This window comes from Meriones unguiculatus, chromosome 4 (assembly GCF_030254825.1).
Source record: "Meriones unguiculatus strain TT.TT164.6M chromosome 4, Bangor_MerUng_6.1, whole genome shotgun sequence".
Classification (NCBI taxonomy): Eukaryota; Metazoa; Chordata; class Mammalia; order Rodentia; family Muridae; genus Meriones; species Meriones unguiculatus.
Window position 1 is genome coordinate 61223384 of NC_083352.1, and position 21288 is coordinate 61244671.

A 21288-nucleotide genomic window follows, 5' to 3' on the forward strand; every position below is an offset into this window, starting at 1 on the left:
CATGACTAAATCATCTAGAATGTTCTCCTTTTGTACCATTTATTTAGTTTATCTTCTCTTAGGATCATACTTTAGTTTCTACCCAAAATTTCTGACAACTATTACCACCCATCCTGGGTGAAACTGACCAAATCCAGTTATATCAGACTGTTTACCTGCCTGACTAGCCCTCCCTGGAGTCTTTCATAGGGAACTGCTAACTCTTCCAACCCTTAAAGGCCCTTCCCTGTTCCTATGTTCTCTTGGTTTCTTAATTGCTCTATTCATCCAGGCTCATTCATACTCACTCAATTGTTTCAGCATCTAAGCTTTGATACCAGCAATAAAAAAGAAAGGAAGAAAAAGCCAAGCAATTATACAGACACAGGGTTTGTCAATGAAAGAACTCATGGGGTCTTGGCTGACTGGATTTGCACAGTCCTAATGAACCTCATTAGTGTTCCCTTCATCGTCGATGGATAAAATGTGTCTATCACCTCATGATGGAGGTGCTGATAGATGATTCTTATGGAGCTAACTTTGCAGATGAGGAAAGAATAAAGAGTGTCAAGTAGCTAGCACTGGAGAGTGCTAGCTGCAGCCACTAGGAAAAAATTCCAATCTACTCAAACCAGTATGATGAAGTCTTGTCTGGATATACCTTGTAAGGGAAATGGCCTGGTCACAGCTGGCCTTCGATTGTCTCTGTGTTCATTTTTCTGCAGGTGAGGCCCTGCTGCTTTGCTCATCATTTTTTTAAAATTTTCTTTTGATGGATGCTGCCTGATTCATGAATCACTTATTGTTTAAGAACACTTAATCAACCCTTTTTAAGCCTGGCTGTATATGAAGAATTTAGCCTCCCTCAACTATAAATGAGAAAGCTGCGTGTTCTTGTGGAGGCTTTGAACTCTAAAGGAGCAGAAGGCACTAAGGAAACCTCCTTCCCAGCTCACACAGTCGTCACATCTGACATTTAACCAGGTCCACCGAGTCCCACAGAGTCTGACCTAGTCCTTGTGTCTAACCTCACTCACTTCCCTTCCTGCCCTCAAGTGACAGAGAGCCTGGTGTGTAACTGCTAAAGCTGGGTCAAGTACTTCCTCAAACTAGCTATGAACCTCCAGCTTGCTATACTCACCTCTTTGACCTTGATTTCCTTTATCTATGAAATAAATCCAATAACACATTCTCCTTGTGGGGTTTGGGCATGAGTAATGTACATACTATAACTGCCCATAATAAATTATCAGTAAACATTACTACTGTGACTCACCAGGAAGCTTTTCTTCACAGCTCTTCAGGCCTGGTGCTCTAATGTTCATTTCCATAACTGTTGAATTTCGTTGTGACATTCATTATAAGCATCTCAAGGATTTGTCTTTTAACAATTATTATTATTCATAATTGGTTTTGTCTAGAAATTAGTATTTGTCAAATGAGTTCATTGCTTTAACTGTAAGGTAAAGGAACTCTTTGGATAGACACTCCATCACTTTTAAAAAGTGATGAGATTTTTATCAGTACTGTGAAGAAACTGTATTGTGCCGTGACTTTGCATGATAATGAAGAGGAGACATGATGGTCGTTTTGATCATTGTCGTCATCATCATCATCATCATCATCGTAGCCTTTCAAACCCCCATAACCCTTATTTCAGCTCAGCCTCACAGCAGCTGAGAGTTGTGAGAAACTCCAGAACCATCTTTTCATCCAAAAGCTTCATCTGAGAGCATGCAAGACATCATCCCAACAAGGAAAAAAAAAGTCTCTCACAGAAAGAGCATTCCAAAAGTCCTTAGACCCTGGCCCCATGTTTTTAAAGTTCAAAAGCCTAAATATGAAAGGATGGAAATCCCATGTGACTATGTAGCTGGAGAAGAAAGGAAAAAGCACGATTTGATGGTCCAGGTGCAGCATATTCTGCAGTATGTCCAGAGATAGAGGCAAGAGGTGTCACACAGGGCTCTTGATGGGATGCTCCTGAGGAATTTAAGCAAACCTCACAGTAACAAGCAGGCCAGAGCTGTTCTCTAGGAGCACAGACCCACTGACTCTTATGATTCATTTTCCCCCTCTTTAAGCCAATTGGGTAACTCCTGGGCTTATCAGTCTACACCCTCTGTGGACATATTTTTTTGGCAGGCTCGGAGAAGCATTCCTGACATCTGTCTGTGAACTCGGTTTTTCCTGCTGACAGCAGATATTTCCCCTTTAGTTCGCTAGCACCTGAGAGGTCAGAGGAAAACCCCACCATCAATTAGATATATGGGAAACACTGTTTGATAATGATGTAGAGAGGAATGATTTTCTACTCATCCAAAGGGGCAGTCCAGTTCATAAATTCATCATTTGCACCCATGTGCCAGAACCAGTGTTTACCACACAATACCCTGTAGCATCGGGGATATGCCTGACGGCACTCTCAGCATATCAGAATGGTACAGCTGGTGATACATACAGCAGTTATGCATTTAAAAATAAAGTCAGCCTCAGATGGCCTTGGATTCTCATGCTGGTCATGGTTTTTGCTACTACATAGGGGTGGGACTGCACTGGACTTCAGCTGTGTTGAGGCAGCTTATAGTTGAACTTGCTGTGAGTGTGACCAATGATGGTGCGGCTCTCTGCTGGGTACTTCCCTTTCCTCTCAAGGGAAGGCCTGGGAAGGTGAGTGATCCAGAAAGTCCTTTCCACAATTCCTTATCAACCATTCCCCAAATCCTTGCTATACACTATAATTTTATAGGAAAATCTAAGTGCCTCTCACCTCTAATAGATGATTATGATGGAAGCTCTTCCTATATCATGACTTAATGGCAAACTTAATGTAGGGCAAATTATTTTCAACTCTGGAAACTCAGCAGAAATAGCCACCCATTGTCATAATTACTTTCAAAAGCTTGAATGCAAATGTCATTAAATCTTTAGAACAGCCCTAGTGCGTGCCATCCATTCTCATCCATAATCTCAAATAATTACACAGGAGGGCCTTCAGTTTTAATATGAGCGATGGATCTTCTTCCCATCATGGGATCTTTGGCCTATGAAAGCTAAGAGAAGCCGTTTCCATACTCGAAATAACTGAAGAACAAGACATCACATTTCCAATGGGAGAAGGGGAAAAAAATGGAATAAGAGACCAGAAGCGTCTGGCCAAGTAGTTAGGAAACCAGACTCCACAAAAGTACTGGGGCAAAAGCTGTATTTATGAGCAAACTATGTGCTCCGTAAGTGCATGTCTGTGCAGATGAAAAGTCCACCTTCTAGTCAAGCAGATAAGATCTGTACATAAATATTTGAAACTGTGTTGTACATGAAGGTCACCATCACGATAAGACAAGCATTTTGTAAGGACTTTACCATATACTCAGTGCTTTACATTTGCTGAAAGAGACATTCACAACAGCTGAGGGGAAAGAAAAGAAGTCTCAGAGAAGTTAAGGAATTTTTTTTTTTTTTTACTTCTGATTTTGATAATTTATTTCAGGAAGTTGCTCACAAATCACACTCTTAGCATTGTTGGGCTTCTTCAGGTCATGCTGCTGTTTCCTCAGTGTCTCAGGTGTTTTGTGTATCTGTCTTGTGCTATTAACTTTCCCGGGGCCTTGTTGGTCCGATCCACTGAAGCAAATGAAAGTGTTTTTCCTTGCTTCAGAATATGTGCTGTGATTGGTATTTCTTCTCCTGCTTCAAGTGACATGTATGTTATGTTCATGTCAACACTGAGTCCAGGTGCCCTTCTTTCTGTGCACATTAGAGCCATGGTTGATGTGCTATCTACTAAGGTTGTCACCAGTCCTCCATGCAGAGTACCCAACTTGTTAGTATGCTGTCCTTCCACCTTCACATCTCAAATGTCAGGAGCAGCAAAGGCAAGCGACATCTTTTCCAAAACTGTATCAAAACTGGAAACTTTGGACATGGCCTCCCTTATTTCCTGTAGGTTCTGGATGATCCTGCTCATCATGGATACAACGCTAGAGTCTGGACTCTTATGGAAAGAACTCTGGAAGAAACATTTATGAACTTTCACCACGAGGATTTGGAAGGTCAAATCTTGGTTAAGGATTAAAACAAAACAAGAATTATTTTAAGTGTTTGAGTGCTTTGCCTATAGGTACATATGTGTATCATACACATGCTCGGTGCTTCTAGGGGGCAGGATGTATCTAGAACTGGAGGTACAGACAACTGTGAGCTGTCATGTTGGTGCTGGCTCCTGAACCCAAGTTCTCTGCCAAATGCACTTAACCACTGAACCATTTCTCCAGACCCAAGATCTGAGTAAGATATCCAAGATCACTCAGCCAGTTAGACTTTACCATTAAAAAAAAAAAAAAAAAAAAAAAAAAAAAAAAAAAAAAAACCCTCCAAATAAAGATGCCTGAGGAGAGACAGGACAGTGGTTAAATCTAAACTTCAGATAGGTGTTGGTTTTATAGTGTAAAAAAAAGCCTTCAGATGGAGATCTACATTTGTTAAATCTGGTAACTCTAAATTTCACAATAATAAGCTACTCTTTAGAAGCATGAGAAATCCAGAGTTGGAGTAATTTCTATAGCTCGGTGTATTGTGAAGTTGACCCGTGGCTTTGGGTTCTCAGCTTAACCGCCTTTGTAGGTGAACTGTTATGGCTCCAGGAGGCACAAAACTTAGGCAGAGTTGTTGTGTCAGTATTATTCTGTGTGGTAAGCCAAGCCATGTTTATACCTCTGTACCCTGGCACCCTATCGGCAAAAGCACTGGATACACACAGCTAAACTGTGCTCATACATATGCTTGGAATGTAGCTCAGTGGTAGAACATTGTCCAGCATGCATAAAACACTGGGTTAGCTCCCTTGCAGTGCAGAATAATAACAAAGACAGACAGACAGACAGACAGACAGAAAAAAGAAAGATGAGAAAAGATAAGACTTGACTCAACAAACAGATGCATATGAGGTGACCAGGAAATTGCAGGTTTATCGTGAAATCAGGGCCTCCCGATTAAACAGGTTCTTAAATGTGAGAAAACCAAGGAAATGGTTGCTGTTTATTGTTAGCGATGATTCCTGATGATCGGATGGTCTCCTGATGGCTAAACATCGTTGAAGCTGCACTTAGGTTCTTCCTGTAGTGTCAAAAACTAAAACGTGAGCATCTTCCCAGTTGTCACAGATGTACAAATAAAGAGTTTGGCATTATTGTAACGTCATTTGTCTCAACCACCCCTTGTAGGATTTTTAAAAGATTAAATACTCTATTTTAAGAAAATATTACATGTACGCACACACGTGTGTATGTGTGTATGTGCATGCACACACTTCTGAACATCATTTTTGACCAAGGGTTACGGGCTTACCCCCAAGGGGTTCACATGCATTGATGTACTAGAATTGCAGTCTGCTCCTAAGGACTCTCATTCAAAGTGTTCCATGTCCAACCCAGACATTCACCACTGGGTGCATTCATCAGGAAAAAGCATCAGGTCCTGGCTTGGGCCACATTCACAGCGCCCATTTCTGTGTGTCTGCTGTCTCTTAGCAACATCTTGCAGGTGGCATTATTCCTTTGCCTCACGCCTGCCACCTGTGAGAGGGAATCTTGTAGAAGAAGGGAGAACATTGCAAATCCAGTGTACACATGAAGATCTACATCCAAATTTTGTGCCCCTTTTAAAATTCTCCAGGACTGCATAAGAGGGTTCATAGTTAATGTTTTTATTTTTATATTCTCTCTGTGTGGGTCCCTAAGTTGCATCTATGTCTGTGCACCGCTTGCATGCCTTGTACCCATGGCAGCCAGAAGAGGGTGTCAAGTCTCCTGAAACAGAGATGCAGATGGTGGTCAACCAGCATGTGAGTGCTGGGAAACGACTTCCGATTGTCTGGAAAACAGTCAGTGCTCTTAGCCACCAACAATTCATTTCACTAGTCCAAGAAGATGCATATTTTGATGCTAAAATATATACTTGTTTTCAAGGCACTTTACTGTTTCTCATATGTGTAGTTTACTATTTGTAACTTTTCATCACTTTGAATAACAAGATAAAATTTTAAGCAAGAAAATTTAATTTTCAGGCTAGAAAATGAATGTGCTCTATATCCATGCAGTCACACCACTTCATGATGGATTACAGAGTTCATACATGAACCTGAAAGAAGCCACAAACTTAAATGCTCTTCCATTCTTTAGGCTTTTCTTCCCTTTACTCACCTTCAAGCCTATCTCCACTGAAAATAACTCTGGATTAAATGGAATAAAGATGGTGAGTTTTCCTTTCAAATTAGAATGTGCAAACAGTAACATACAGTTCTATTCAGCCATCACTCCCATGACTACTCCCACTAATCTTGGTATCCAGTAGCAAACTTTCATCTTTATCCTGCTGCTGTTTCATTTGTATGTGCATTAAAACATCTCTTTGCATATATATTCATCTGTCTTAACATTAAGGATATAGAGACCAGAGAAGGAATCTTTTGTGTCTGATGCTTTATGATAAACTTAGACACTAAATAATTCAATCAAATAACATGTAAAGTAACTAACATAATTATATAGTTCATATTAATACACTTCTAATTTACTTTGTGTGTCTTGTTTTCCACATAAAGATTTAGAGACTGTATGCAAAGTACAATCATGTACAGAAGGCAAACAGTTGTCAGCAGCGCACGTTACATGATGAAAAGATGGTGGCAGGACAGTTCGTAGGGACAAGGAAAAGCTTACTGAAAAAAGTTGAGAGTAAGAAAGGTAGCCAGGCATAGTGACCCAGACTTCTAATCTCAGGAACTTCAAAGCTGATGCAGGAGGAACACAAATCCTTCCTGGGCTGCAGAGTAAGTGTGAGGCCAGCCCTAGAAATTAGTGAAACCCTTAGAAACAAAAAGCAAGGAGTGGGGTGTAGCTCACTGTGGAGTGCTCGCCCGCATGCACAAACCCCTGGGCTCAATCCCGAGCAGGACCCAAATGAAGACATTAATAATTAACTTTCCGCCAGCTTTCTAAAATAGCATGGAAGGTGGGAAAAACTTACTTCAGCTTAATATATTTATTTTTTATGTTGTTTCAAGCAAGAGTGAAGTTGATTCTTTCTAGCAGATCCAGCTGTTGAGGGCACATTTTTTCCCAAAGATTATTCACAAAGTAGATTTAGAAAACTAGGTCAAGAAGCTGATCCAATGCAAAATATTACTGTAATTTCCTGGCCATAGGCCCACTCAAGAACTCCTTAAACATAAGCCTAAACCATGAGAAAAATGTTTGCAAAAACATAACCACACTTGATTTATGAGTCCAAAGATAGCTTGGAGAGTTATTCCACTGTATTATAGGTTTAAAGATCTACCATAAAGTGTGTGTGTATGTGTGTGTGTGTGTGTAGATCTATATATGTTACACACGAGAAAACCAGACATCAATGTCAGGTGTCAATGTTTTCGGGAGGGGTTCACTTTTGTTTATTCTTATTTATTTACTTATTTATTTTTGGACAGATTCATTCATTGGCCTGTAACTAGCCAAGTCGACTAGACTACCAGGTTAGCTAAGCCTCAGCCCTCTACCTGTCTCTGTTTCTCCAGTGCTGGGATAGTAACTGTAAACACCAGGCCTGGCTTTTTAAACATTGGTTCTAGGGATCCAACTTGTAAGGTATCTAACTTCACCAACTGAGCTCTACCACGAGCCCTTAGAGAATTAATTAATTATCAGTTTAATAATGCATAAAGTAGCTTACAGAGAGAAATTAAAGGGCTACAGTTCCACTAAGCCCTTCAAGTACCCAAAGGCCTTCTACTTGTCTCTCTCTCTCTCTTAAAGGTTCATCTATCTCCCAACAGCACCAAGCTGGGGAGACCAAACCTGCACTACATGAGCTTCTAGGGTACATAAATTCTGGATAGAAATCTAGACTAAACTGTCCTACTTTGTTTAGTGATTTTGTTCCTCAAGACTCATAGTCCTAAAAACCAAAGGATCATCTCTAATCAGGTAACATCAAGAAAAAGTTTATATGAAAATTCATGAGGATGCCCCGAGGAGATGTCTCAGTAAATAATGTGCTTCCCATGTTAGCATGGGGATGTGATCTGAAATCTCCAGAACCCACATACAGCTGGGCATAGCGGCAAGCACTTGTTGGCACTCCTGTTACGAGATAGGAGACAGAGATAGGAGAATCCTCAGAAGCATGTGGGCCAGCTAGCCTGGTGTATGTAGTAAACAAGGACCCTTTGCCTCAAACAAGATAGATTTAGAAAGGTGGGAAAACTGATACCAAAGGCTGTCCTTCGGCCTCCACACTTGTGCTAATGCATTCACTTGCAGTAACATACATGAACAGGTGCACACAGATACACATCTTTCACACACAAACACGTGTAATGATAAAAAAAAGTAACCCAAAGTCCATGAGGTTCTTGTTGAGGTATGTCACTCAGCTCCTCACAGCCTTTTCACTATTCCTTTATATAATTAACAAGTTTCCTTTATCCATTCCTCAACTGAGGAACATCTGGGTTCTGGCTATTACTAATAAAGCTGCTACAAACATGGTTAAGCAAATGTCCTTGCTGTATACTTGAGCATCTTTTGGGTATATGCCTAGGAGTGATATAGCTGGGTCTTGAGGAAGCACTATTCCTAATTGTCTGAGAAAGCATCAGATTGATTTCCAAAGTGGTTGTACAAGTTTGCATTCCCACCAGCAATGGAGGAGGGTTCCCCTTTTTCCACAACCTCTCCATCATGTGTTGTCACTTGAGTTTTTGATCTTAACCATTCTGGTGGGTGTCAGGTGAAATCTCAGGGTTGTTTTGATTTGCATCTCTCTGATGGCTAAGGACATTGAGCATTTCTTTAAGTGTTTCTCTGCCATTCTATATTCCTCTACAGAGAATTCTCTGTTTAGCTCTGTACACCATTTTTTTTTTTAAATTGGATTGCTTGATTTGCTGCTTTTTAACTTCTTTAGTTCTTTAGATATTCTGGATATTAGCCCTCTGTCAGATATAGGGTTGGTGAATATCCTTTCCCAGTCTGTAGGCTGCCGTTTTATATTGATGATGGTGTCCTTTGCTTTACAGAAGCTTTTCAGTTTCATGAGGTCCCATTTATTGACTGTTGTTCTTAGAGCCTGTGCTGTTGGTGTTCTGTTCAGGAAGTTGTCTCCTGTGCCAATGAGTTTCAATGTCTTACCCACTTTTTTTTCTAACCGATTTAGTGTATCTGGTTTTATGTTGATTGTGGTACTTTTACACAATGGAATACTACTCAGCAATTAAAAACAAGGAAATCATAAAATTTGCAGGCAAATGGTGGGACCTAGAAACGTTCATCCCGAGTGAGGTATTCCAAAAGCAAAACGACACACATGGTATATACTCATTTATATAGACCTATAAGATAGGAGAAACATACTAAAATCTATATACCTAAAAACGATGGACAAGAAAGAGGACCCAGGGTGTGATGATCAATCCTCACTTAGAAAGACAAATGGGATGGACATTGGATGTAGGAGAAAACAAGTAAAGGACAGAAGCCTACCACAGAGGGCCTCTGAAAGACTCTACCTAGCAGTGTATCAAAGCAGATATTAAGACTCATAACCAAACCTTCGGCAGAGTGCAGAGAATCATTAAAAAAAGGGGGGAACTAATATGACCTGGAGAGGACAGGAGCTCCACAAGGACCAAATATATCTGGGCACAGGGGTCTTTTATGAGACTGTTTCTCCAAACAAGGACCCTGTATGGATGTAACCTAGAACCTCTGCTCAGATGTAGCCCTTGGTAACTCAGTATCCAAGTGGGTACCCTAGTAAGGGGAACAGGGACTATTTCTGACATGAACTCAATGGTGGGCTCTTTGACCTCTTCCCCCCGCCCCGAGGAAGGAGAGTCCTGTTGGGCCACAGAGGAGGACTTTGCAGCCAGACCTGAAGATAACTGATAAACCAGTATCAGATGAAAGGGGAGGAGGCTCTCCCCTATCAGTGGACTTGGAAAGGGGTAGGAAGAAGATGAGGGAGGGAGGGTGGGATTGGGAGGGAATGAGGGAGCGGGATACAGCAGGGAAACAAAGTTAACTGTAACTAATATTAAAAAATAAATAAATAAGACAAAAAGTTTCCTTTAAACAAATAATCTATTGTTTAGATGCCTAGGCTATAATAGATGTTTTTTAAAGTACATTAGTAGCAGACATACTAATAACAGAAAGCAGAGATGGTCCAATATGGAGAAAAATAAGTAAGTACTAAAATAATCAAAAGATCTTTGAGAGCAGAGAAGACAGAAATACACACAGAGACATTATGGTCCTGGGTGCAAATAATCTTTCAGATCTAGAGCTATCAGCAAGGAACACCTGCTGTTATAGTGAACATGTATGTTATCAAATTATGTCAAGTAAAGACACAAGGAAGTTAAAAATTCTCATTTAAAAAAGTAAAAATAAAATGATTATTATTATCATTATTATCTTCCTTCCTTCCTTCCTTCCTTCCTTCCTTCCTTCCTTCCTCTTCCTTCCTTCCTTCCTTCCTTCCTTCCTTCCTTCCTTCCTTCCTCTTCCTTCCTTCCTTCCTCTTCCTTCCTTCCTTCCTTCCTTCCTTCCTTCCTTCCTTCCTTCCTTCCTTCCTCTTCCCCCTCCTCCTCCTCCTCCTCCTCCTCCCCCTCCTCCTCCTCCTCCTCCTGTCTCGTTTCTGGGACAGGGTCTATTACACACCTCTGGCTATCCTGGTACTCACCATGTAGAGTAGCTGACCCACCTACCTCTCCCACTCCCGGGCTGGGATTGAAGGTTTACACCACCATGCCTGGCTTGTAGCCTGTTCTTTTCTAATGAGAAACAGAAAGGGAATGGATCTGAATGGGAGGGGAAGTGGGAATGAACTGGGAGAAGTAGAGGGAGGCAAAACTATGATCAGGATATGAGGAAACCTATTTTTAATAAAAATACAAAGATTAAAATATTTTGTACAAAATATTTTAATTATTCATTTTACATTTGTGTGCCGTGAATATGTGTATATGTGTGTGTGGTTTATGTGTGTATGCATATGGCGTATGTGTATGTATATGTGTGTGTTCACAGCACATATATGGTGGTCAGAGGACGCTTTGTAGGACCGTAGGTCCTGGGAATCACGTGCAGGTCATCAGGCTTACAGGTAGTACTTTTACTGCTGAGCCATCTCACCAGCACATTAAAGGGCAAGCAATTTTTATTCTAATAGAATTAATTTTTATTAACATCTTAAAAATTACTCCTCTCTCCCTCCTTTCCCTCTCACAATAAGACCCATGAATTGCGATGCTAACTGCGTGTCTCTTAGCACGAGGATATAGACAGCTCAACATCTGACTTTTAAATACATTAGCTCCATAGCCATTTATGGCATGTGATTTTCTTTCTAATCCCAATATGACCTTTTCTTGATCTTGATTTTTATTACTTTTCTGCTCTTCGCCATTTTGTTACTACTCTTTTTTTCACTGTTATTTTTATTTACTATTTGTAACTTATGACATTGGATCTTCATCACAAAGAACTATTCATGTATAAGTGGATTCTCCTAAGATCTTTCTGCTTATGACATAAGGCAAATGAGCTGTTTTGTCAATGGTCATTGCACCATACAATTAAGCTGAGGACTCTGTGAAGAATAACCAAGCCTCTTACAGCTAAAATGACATTTCTAAAGGAAAAAAGAAAGAGGTAAGAAAAAGGAATAGAATGCCCCAGGACTTTTATCCCATAATCTTCTGGACCTGGCAGTTGAAAGGTAAATGCACGCTATACATCCTGGATATTGAAAAAATTAATTATACAGGACACACACAACACAAAGAACAGATAAAAAGGAGCCACAGCTACCAATGACCTTAAAATGAGGATAAGTGACTGTCTTAAAACTGCAGCCTCTCCATGAGCCAACAGCATAAACCATCCTCCTTTCATTTCTTGATGTTCGGTTTTCACTGTTGCAGTTCAGTTTAAGGTGTCAGTATAAATCAACTCAAGGAATGCAATTTTTTTTTTTTACTTCTGGCTTTGGAAACACTGGGTCAGGTGTCCCAGTGAACTGATACAAGACTATACACAGAACCCATGATGGTAATCTGCCAGCTGTGCAGCTCTCTTTCATGTAAGTACATGTATGCACAAATCTTGCAATATCTTATATTTCTAAACACACATTTGTGTGTGTACACACAATCTTTAAAGGAGAAAAAAAATTACCATGCCGTAATTATTAGGTCTCAGACATGGGCTAATTGAGGTACCTACCTATTTGACATATCAAAACTAACATGACCACCAGAGTCTCCCAGCATCCCCCAGTTACAAGATATGGCTGGCATACTTCACCACTTCTCTAAACTTCCCTAGCCCAGGGCTAGGCTGCCCTCCCCCCAGCTTCCCCTCCCCCTTTTATATATAATCCAGCCAGTTTTGTTACCTGGCCCCCTTTTTTATCCACCCATTACTCTCCTGGGTCTCCCCTCTCCCCCCACCCTCCGCTGTTCCCACATGGCCCAGCTCAGGGTCATGTCCTCTCTGACCCTCCCAGATGTCTTTGTCTCTAGCAATGCTCTCTGTTTTATCCACAATAAACTTTCTTCTTCACCATACCTAGTAGCAGTGATGTCCTTTTGTATTCTTCTTTTTCATTCAATGAGTAGTGCGCGTCTAAGGAAACAAACTTATTTACAAATCACAGCAGTACAAGAGGCAATGACTTGAGCCTAAGGCTTTTTCTTTTCTTGATGTTATTGTTATATAGCCTAGGCTGGCCCTAAACTTTAAGCAATCCTCCAGTCTCAGCCTCTTGACTGCTAGAATTACAAGTTGCACAAATAGACTTGTTAACTGAAGCTAACATATTATTTAATTCAAGAATATGTTTTTAAAACAATCTTCCCAGAGGCCATAAAATCTGGTATTCTTAAAATATGAGAGGCCCAGAGGAGATATTTTTACAAAAGCGATTGTAATTTTACAATACTCTGAAAGAGATTGTGGACATTATCGAGCCAGCTGCCTGTTTCTGCTCTTTGTTCCCACTGACGAGGGGAAAGACATCTGATTGTACAAATAAAGAAAGTTGCTAACACAGATACACTTCTCAATATGTGGACTTCTACAGCTCTAGCTGCCACTTTATAAATACTGGCACAAGTAGGTTGACAAGGGTGGTCCTAGATCAGATGCTGGAAATGAAAAAGCCAAACCAGGCAGCCGAATCTTTCCACATAACAACCATGGCGTTCAGATACAGAATGAGGATATTTGCCTTCCCTTTGCTACTTTGAATCAGAAAGAAAGCTAGAACCCTGAGGTCTCAGCTCCCAGTCTAGGCACTTTTCCTCATGTCATAGGGATGCTCAGATACAAGATAGTCCATGTACTCTGACCCTTTCTTCCTGTAGGTAGATTGAAACACTGAGGTTTGTGTAATTACTCGACAGACGGTAGCATCCATACAACCATCCACAGGACTTTGTGTGAATGTCAAAGGAAAGGAGGAAGAGAGTGTGTTGTCATGGAGATACTAAGGCAAATTACGATTCGAGGAAGGTTGAAACCCATTCTGCTATCTCAACCGTTATTTATTCAAGTAATAAATCAGGACATCTTTGTCAAAATCAATGTAGCATGAAATGGACTAAAAATAAACCTTGCAATCTAATCAACACTGTCTTCTGAACAGCAGAATCTTCTAAAAGAAATGCTCCATTGCACATTTAGTTCTGTCACTGTTAAAATTTCTAGATGAGCACTTGTGCCTGCTTTCTCTTTGTTCAAATTCCTTTTTAAAATTCAGCATTACTCACCAAGGTAGATTAAAATAGAGATAAAGTTAGCTAGGATACCACTTCATGGGTAGAATAGTTTCTAAACTATGACAGGCCAGAAAAGTGAAACAAGCTTGAAGAAGGAAGGAATACTTCCTAGAGAAGGGAAATGAGAGTTTCCTGGGGGGTAAATAGTCCAAGGCTCAGGGTCAGTCTTCAAAGGGAATTTCCTTTAAGCTAGGATCCAGTAAAAAAAAAAAAAAAAAGAAACATCTATTTGACAGCTGGCAACACAGACCGTATCATTCTGTGATGGGAACTGGTGACAGACTTTGAGCTTCTAGCTCCAGGCTGAAGCCCCAGTGTTCCTCCAAAAAGGTATGCCCCCTTTAATGAAGAGGACAATGAATCTTTAAAGACAAGTGAGGTAGAATGGATGAAGTGAAATTGTGTTGGCCTTTTCTCTCATGAAACACTTTCTCTTCCCTTTCCAGGTTCACGGATTCATAGCTACCACAGAGTTGGAAAACCCTCAGAGAGCACAAGAGCTGAGCTAGCTTTGCTCAGGGACTCATTAGAGGTCTTTGGGCCAGCTTTTTTGGCAGAATGCTGGCTTTTAAATTTTAGTTTTTATTCTTTTTCAAAAATCTCTTGGAGCCCATTACATATGACCTCTTTTTATAAATAAAAACTTTCTAAATCTAATGTGCTTTACAGATTTATAGTTAAAACATTGGTTTTGTTTCAAGGAGTAGTGATACAAAACAGAGAGTTAAAACTATTTCCTATAGTCTCCTAGGACAGAGTCTGACTATCAGAAAACCTCTGGCCTTCTGTTTCCATCATTGGAATGGGCTGGTTAAATCTCTATTGTCCCCATATCTGTCTTGCTCTTCCACATGCTGTTTCCTAAACCATGAACATTCCTAGAAGCTGGTGAGGAAAACTCAGAAAACTGATTGGAATTGAAGTCCTATTATGAGAGAGGAAGGAAATAAAGACAAGGCAAAACAATAACAACAACAAAACCCAGGAGTTTGGGCTTTTGAGAAAGTTGAACTATAGGTGACATTTTGAGTTTCTGTATACCCCATACCCTCTGGAATTTTGTCTGTTGTTACCCTTTGCCGTCTTTAGCCCCAGACTTAGGTGTAATGTGGACAGTTCCTTGTGCTCCCACAAAGGGGCAGCATAACAAGGAGTAGAAGGCAAGGTGAGGGCAGGCTCTGGCCCAGACCTTGCACCTTTCCTAATTTACTCTGATAGACTAGTCTTGGGAATGTGAAGGCCCTCTGCTGGCATCACCAAAGAGCCACAGCCTCGCCTCTTCCCCATCCAGAAAGCTGGTGGTGCTGAGTGACACAATGCCCAGTTAGATTTGATAGCCCTCAGTCTTTCACACACTCTCCCTACCAGGAAAATTAGTACAGTATCAACGGAAGGCTCCAGGACACAGGTTACCTTCTAAGGGAATATCCCCAGCTACATATATTATGAAAGAAGGCTGCGGGAGCCCTGAACTCTGGGTAGATGATTTGACAGCCAGTCCTAAGCTACTGTGAGTCCTAGCAAGTTGCTGACTATTTTTAGGAACCTTCTCTCATCCAGGATTTGAGAACGATACATCTTCATGGAAGAGTAAACAGCACATGGAAGCTGCACAAGTCACAGAGTGCACAAGAGAACTAGAGCTAAGTCCTACAATTGAAGAACTGGGTGATTTAAGATTTAATTTGTTTCACTCCTTCTCATAGTCAAAGCATGTAAGTCAATGACTTTCATGTCCATTTGTAATATTCAAAGAAAAGTTTATTCTTTTTTTAAAAGATTTATTTATTATTTATACAACATTTTGCCTGCACACCAGATCTTACTGTAGATGGTTACGAGCCACCACGTGGTTGCTGGGAATTGAACTCAGGACCTTTGGAAGAACAGTGAGTGTGTTCTTATCCTCTAAGCCATCACTCTGGCCCAAAAAGTTTATTATTAACATTTTTTTTCTGGGAAAGTTGACACAAGGATCAATTCTCCAACATGTACATAGGAAGGAGCAAACTTTACTACATCTAATCAACATTTTACCTTGATAGTATTTTTTCTTTACTACCTTAACTGTAAGATCCCACTCTGAGTCAACAAGAGTCATCTTACCTTTGACAGCTGATTTAACAAGAAAATGCTTTTAATCAGTCTTTGTATGTTCATATAGGTAAATTTTCAAACATGAAAATAATGGGAAATTTTCAGTCTTTCAAATTGGGAGTGGTGAAGGATACTTCACACTACCAAGAATCGAACAGAGGAACTATCTTTGTTGATTTTTCTAGAAAGATAAAGCAAAGCAAAACAAAACAACAACAAAACCAAACACATGGCATGAGGCTGGACCACCTGACCAATGACACTTGTAAAGCATTTAAAGGATTTGGAAATCTGAGAGAATGGATTTCACTATTCCCATCTTTCTCTGGCAGGGGAGTTACCTCTGAACAGCAAGGCTAGGTTCAACTTTTGAAGCCCTATTCTCAGACTGGATTCTGGAAGCACCTTGCCTGAACCTCAGATTCCATGGCTTCTCTGGCCCTCCTTAATGTCCCATTGGTTATGATTCTCCTCTTCTCCCCCTCAACACCGTGATACAGTGCTTGTCCAGCATGAGAAAGGCCTTTGGTTCAAGGCTTAGCACCACAAGATTAAAAAGAAGAGGAGGAGGAGGAGGAAGAAGAAGAAGAAGAAAGAGGTACTGAGGGTCACTTTCAACTAGCACTTGAGAACACTAATGTCTATATACAGCAAGTGCAAAGCAAGGGGTGCTATTGTTTTCAAGATGGGAAAGCTTAGACTCAGTTCTGGTGGTTTGCTTACAGTTAGGACTTAGACTTGAAATATCCATTTTCCCTTAGGAATTCTGCAAGCTTCAGTTTATGCAGGATAGATATTCCATTCACTTAAGGAGGGTAAGATAGTTTCTAGTATTGGTCTATGTTCTTGGGCCAACTCCCAACATACTTCTCCACAGAGAACTGGCCACAGGTCTGAAGCTTGGACCTATGTTCCAAAGACCAGAGGGAAGAAGATCAGAGATGAATAGCATCAAAGTCTATTGATAACTGCTATGTGACCTTACATCCAGAGACTGGGCTCTGATGTGTCCTATCTCCTAAATCCCTGCAGGAAGAGAGATACCAGAATTCAGATGGAATGTAAACTATTTCTTAGGGAAGTATGCTCACATCGCTTTTGCTCAGAGAGAACTTGGATTCATCCTTAAGTGTGCCTCTGGAGGCCTTCTGACTAAAATAGCAAAGAGAAGGGGGTGAGGGTGCACAGGAGCATACAGAAGACAGGCACAGGATCCAGGGGAAGCCCATCACCTCCAAGCCCCCAGAAGGCACTCTGAATTTCATCAAACTCTCCTGTGGCTTCCTTGACAGTTCCTTTCATGTCAGCCTGCTACATATCACACCTTTCTTGTAGCTCATTCTGCTAATCCTTGCATAGAGACTCAGGTTTACCTAACCCTCACTGACCAAATGAAATACCCACGCTGCTGGAAAAGGGGAGAAAAAAAAAAAACTCTTTTAAATTTTGTTCACCCATCTGAAAGTGATGTTCTTGAACTGAGTGGAGAGAGTGGACCTCAGGAGATAGCATAATGGAAAGGGTGGTCCAGAGATGCAGAGAAGAGGATGCTAATATACCACCGCGAAGTCAAAAGAGCCTGCAAGAGCCCAAAGGAACCGTGGGTACCACATGCAGCTACTTCCCCTTCCTGATGGAGGCAGAGGCTCATGTCCAGGGGTGCCAGGTATAGTTGGCAGGTAAATGTGGGCTCCAAGGGTCGTGTGTTAAAGGGGGGTCAATCCAGTGTTCCACAGCTGTGCCTCACTTCTGAAAATCAGCACCCCCCACTGAAGCCCTCCCTCCCTGTCTTCCTCACCCTTACCCTTGAAAACAGAGTTTGCTTTTATTCATACTTTTTTGAAAAGAGGGAGAGGACTTTGGCTTAACTACACCTTAATTCGCTTTTCTGAAACTGAAAATACAAACCTCAATTTCTCAGAATGGCTATGAGAATTAACAGACATGAAAAAAAAAACCAAAAAACAACAACAACAAAAAAAACCCCACCACCTCCTATAGTGGCTAGCTACTCCCCCATCCCACGTCCCTGTGCCTCTTTCTAGACTTCTCTTACAAAGTCTGCTCTCCCTTAGCCAACTTTCCCTGGCAGAAATCTCAAGAAACCGATATCCGTTGTCTCCTTTAGGACAGGACGCTACAGTGGCTGGAAAGGCAGCAGTGTACCGGAAAGAGCCAAGAGAATACGGAAGCAGGTGAGCACCTGTGCTGCTGAGGGATGTGTGACCTGCAGGAGAGACCGGCCCAGGGTCAGAACTTGCCTTCCGTGCCCTGTCTCTATCCCCTTTGCTGACCCTTAGCAGGAGTCTAGAGAATTCCAGTATATTCAGGGTCTTACCTTGAGGGGCACAGCAGCAGGTGGTGCCAGGCAACTCTGGCTGATCTGGATGGTCGGAAAATATCTGAAGAGTTGTGCCCGTGTGGCCAGTACTGTGGTACCGATTTCTTCTTCATAGTTCTTCGTGAGTACCTCTTGGGTAAAAGTTCCTCTCCTCTGGATTGCCCCTTTGCCCCTGTCAGCAGTAAAGGACAGGGTACTTTGTGGACCTGAGAGCTCAATGACATTCCTAGCTTGTGGGTCCATACCCCACAGGTCCTCGTGGGCAGAAAGGACTGGCCAGTGCTTCCAGCCCACGGAAGGACTGCTGTTCCCATCATTCATTGTAGGAGCTGGGCTAGCGAGCCGGCATGGCAGTTGTTGTGCGTGGCCAAGTTTCCTAGAGCCAGGGGCCAGGCAACGCCTACTATGTGAGGATCCGCAAACACCACTCCTCCTTGCTTCCAGATTCTGGGGTCTGTTTGTTTCTTTCTTCTTCTCCTTTAGGGAATGGCAATTGAAAGCAGCTGGTCTCTGTGTTCCAGGGCCTTCCGCAGGCAGCAGGCTCAAAGAAGAGTTAGCAGAACCCTGTGTACAGCTGAGGTCCCTGGGAGCCAAGGAGCTTGTCCTGGGACTTGGGAAAATGTGTCCCTCCTCCAGTCCCTGTGGGGCTGCTGTTGAGGTTGCAGTGGCTGGCAAGGGGGCGGGGAGAGTTTGAGTAGCTCGGGTTGGGGGGGGCTGCAGCTGGATGAAAAGGAAGGAAGTTTTCATCTGCTGTTGTTGAGGCTGCTTGGCCATTTCCTCTAAGGGAGCAGGGCTGGCCCTTGCCAGGATTTCAGACCTCAGTGTCTCAGCAGCTGCAGTCAGACATGACTCAGCCCCATGGTTTCACCATCAGCCTGTGGAAGGAAATAACACACCTTTAGCACCCAGGGGGAGAATCCAACGAGTTGGGGGCCAGAGGTTAGTGTTTGCTGGAGAGCTGGACTCTGCTCAGAGTCACAAAAACAAACACTGGTGGAGAAAAATCTACAAGTGACAGATAGGGTGTGTGTTGGGGAAATCAAGATAGCCTACCGCACCTATGTCCAAGTGGAATCACTTTCCTTGCCATTTACTGCTCATTTTATTGTTTAATCCTAAATTCTCTTAACTATTCCTGTGATTTGGAGTCTGATCTGAAAGTCACCATGTGGCTTATAAATGAAACTTCCAAGAAACTTTGAACTATATACGTCTTTTGTATATACATGTTCAACACAGTTGCAAACAATCTGAACGTTTTCCTGAAGTTCCTCATTCAAGACTATGGTTCCTTCAGGGTTCCCCGTGGACCTAATTCTCATGGTTCAGGCCATTGAATATTATAGTACTCAATATTGTAGTTTGAATGTGTTACCTCCACAATTTAGGTGTTAGTGTAGAGAGTGAGAAGAGGAACTTCTGAGAGGTGACCAGAGTCTGTGCACCTTCACCACCATGCCACGGGCTTGGGTCATTAAGAGGCTTCTTGAGGAAATTCAGATAGTGGGAGGGAGTAGTGAGCCTGGAACTCTTCTTCCTACTTTGTGTGTGTGTGTGTGTATGTGAGTGTGTGTGTGTGTGTGTGTGTAAACTTATTGCAGGGCTGATGGACATTTCAGTTCTAAGTTGTGTGAGCTGGAATATGGGAAATGCAGAGAAATGGATGACACTTGGGCACTGATGTGAGGGCTGGCTTGGAAGGGATGTGCAGGAGAACTCCATGAGAAATGATTAAATAGTGCGGGGTCTATGAAAGGAATTTTAGTTCTGGGTAAGAAGCAGGGGATAAGATATAGAGAAATCACGGTTATTGGATATAAATAGCATTTTAATTGAAAACATGAATTTTGGTGACAAACCAACATCTCTGAGTCTTCCTTTCACTGGGTGGCTGTGTGACCCTTGGAAAAAAAATTTACTTTTTGTGATGACCAATTTTCTCTAAGACTACCTAATCATGCCTAGTTTATGGGTTTGCTATTGGTGTGGAGATTAGGTGACTACTACATGGCACAGAAATTCTCAATAACTATTAGCTGCTACTCTTGACCTGTATCTACACATTTGAAGCCTTGAAGAAACTTGTTCACGCAGTAATTAAAATATAATATCCCACATACATGTGTGTACCCAAATGTATTGCTTGTACCTATAGTAGGTTGCCATTTGCATATTTTATGCTTTCTGTTTGACAAGTAAGACTCTAGGAGCAGAGGACTTACTTGGAATGTGAGAGTCAGCGGGGTATTTGGGGTTAGAAGACATAAGCTTGAGTTTTGGAGTAACCATTTATTAAATGTGACTCACAGCATGTCTCTGAACTTCAATGGACTTATTTAAAAAGCAGCAAATAATTTCCTCTCTCTCTCACTGGACAGAACTCTTTTACAGGTCATATGGAATGATCCATGTAAAAGTAATTTGTAAGCATAAAAATGACATGCATATTTCTTATTTATGAATATATGATATTTATGTATATATTATATATACATGTATATATTGTAGTATATAAATTATATATTCTTTATATATAATAAAGTTATATAAAATTCTTTATAAATAATAAAATCATATAAAATTCTTTATATGTAATAAAATATTCTTTATGTATATAAAGAATATGTATATATATTCTCTAAGTTGCGATGTGTTTTTAGAGTAATACATAGATACAGACACAGGTGCGCACACACATACACACACACACACACACATTCCCCTCTGTGTATACTTGAGGGTTATTTTTGAGACAAGATCCTAGATGGCCGAAGCTGGCCTTGAGCTCAGGATGACCTTAAACTTTCTATCTTCCTGCTTGCAGACATTCACCATCTATAATAATATTGTGATATTATTAATACTCCTAAACTAAACCATCTTTGTTGTTTCTATGAAGTCCACGGTTTCATTGCTTTGAAAGAATTCTAAGCTAGCTTCCTATTTTCCTACCATCATTTTAAGATTCATACAATGTAGATAGACATAACATATAATTTAGATGGCACTATGTCTTTGCTAATGGTGA

At 41.2% G+C, this 21288-nt stretch overlaps 1 protein-coding gene across 3 annotated transcripts in view; it reads right to left on the minus strand.

The window, feature by feature from the left end:
* The window catches only part of Psd3 (pleckstrin and Sec7 domain containing 3), a 475055-nt gene extending 455983 nt beyond the window's left edge, over positions 1-19072 (minus strand). For 2 of the 3 annotated variants that reach the window (XM_060381869.1, XM_060381868.1), the window contains exon 1: positions 18258-18870. In XM_060381869.1, the coding sequence (XP_060237852.1) occupies positions 18258-18581 (324 nt within the window). In that variant the 5' untranslated portion in view covers positions 18582-18870. Of the gene's footprint in view, positions 1-18257 lie in introns of all 3 variants that reach the window. The other variant, XM_060381873.1, reaches the window with a different exon arrangement.
* Positions 19073-21288: the final 2216 nt, after the last annotated feature.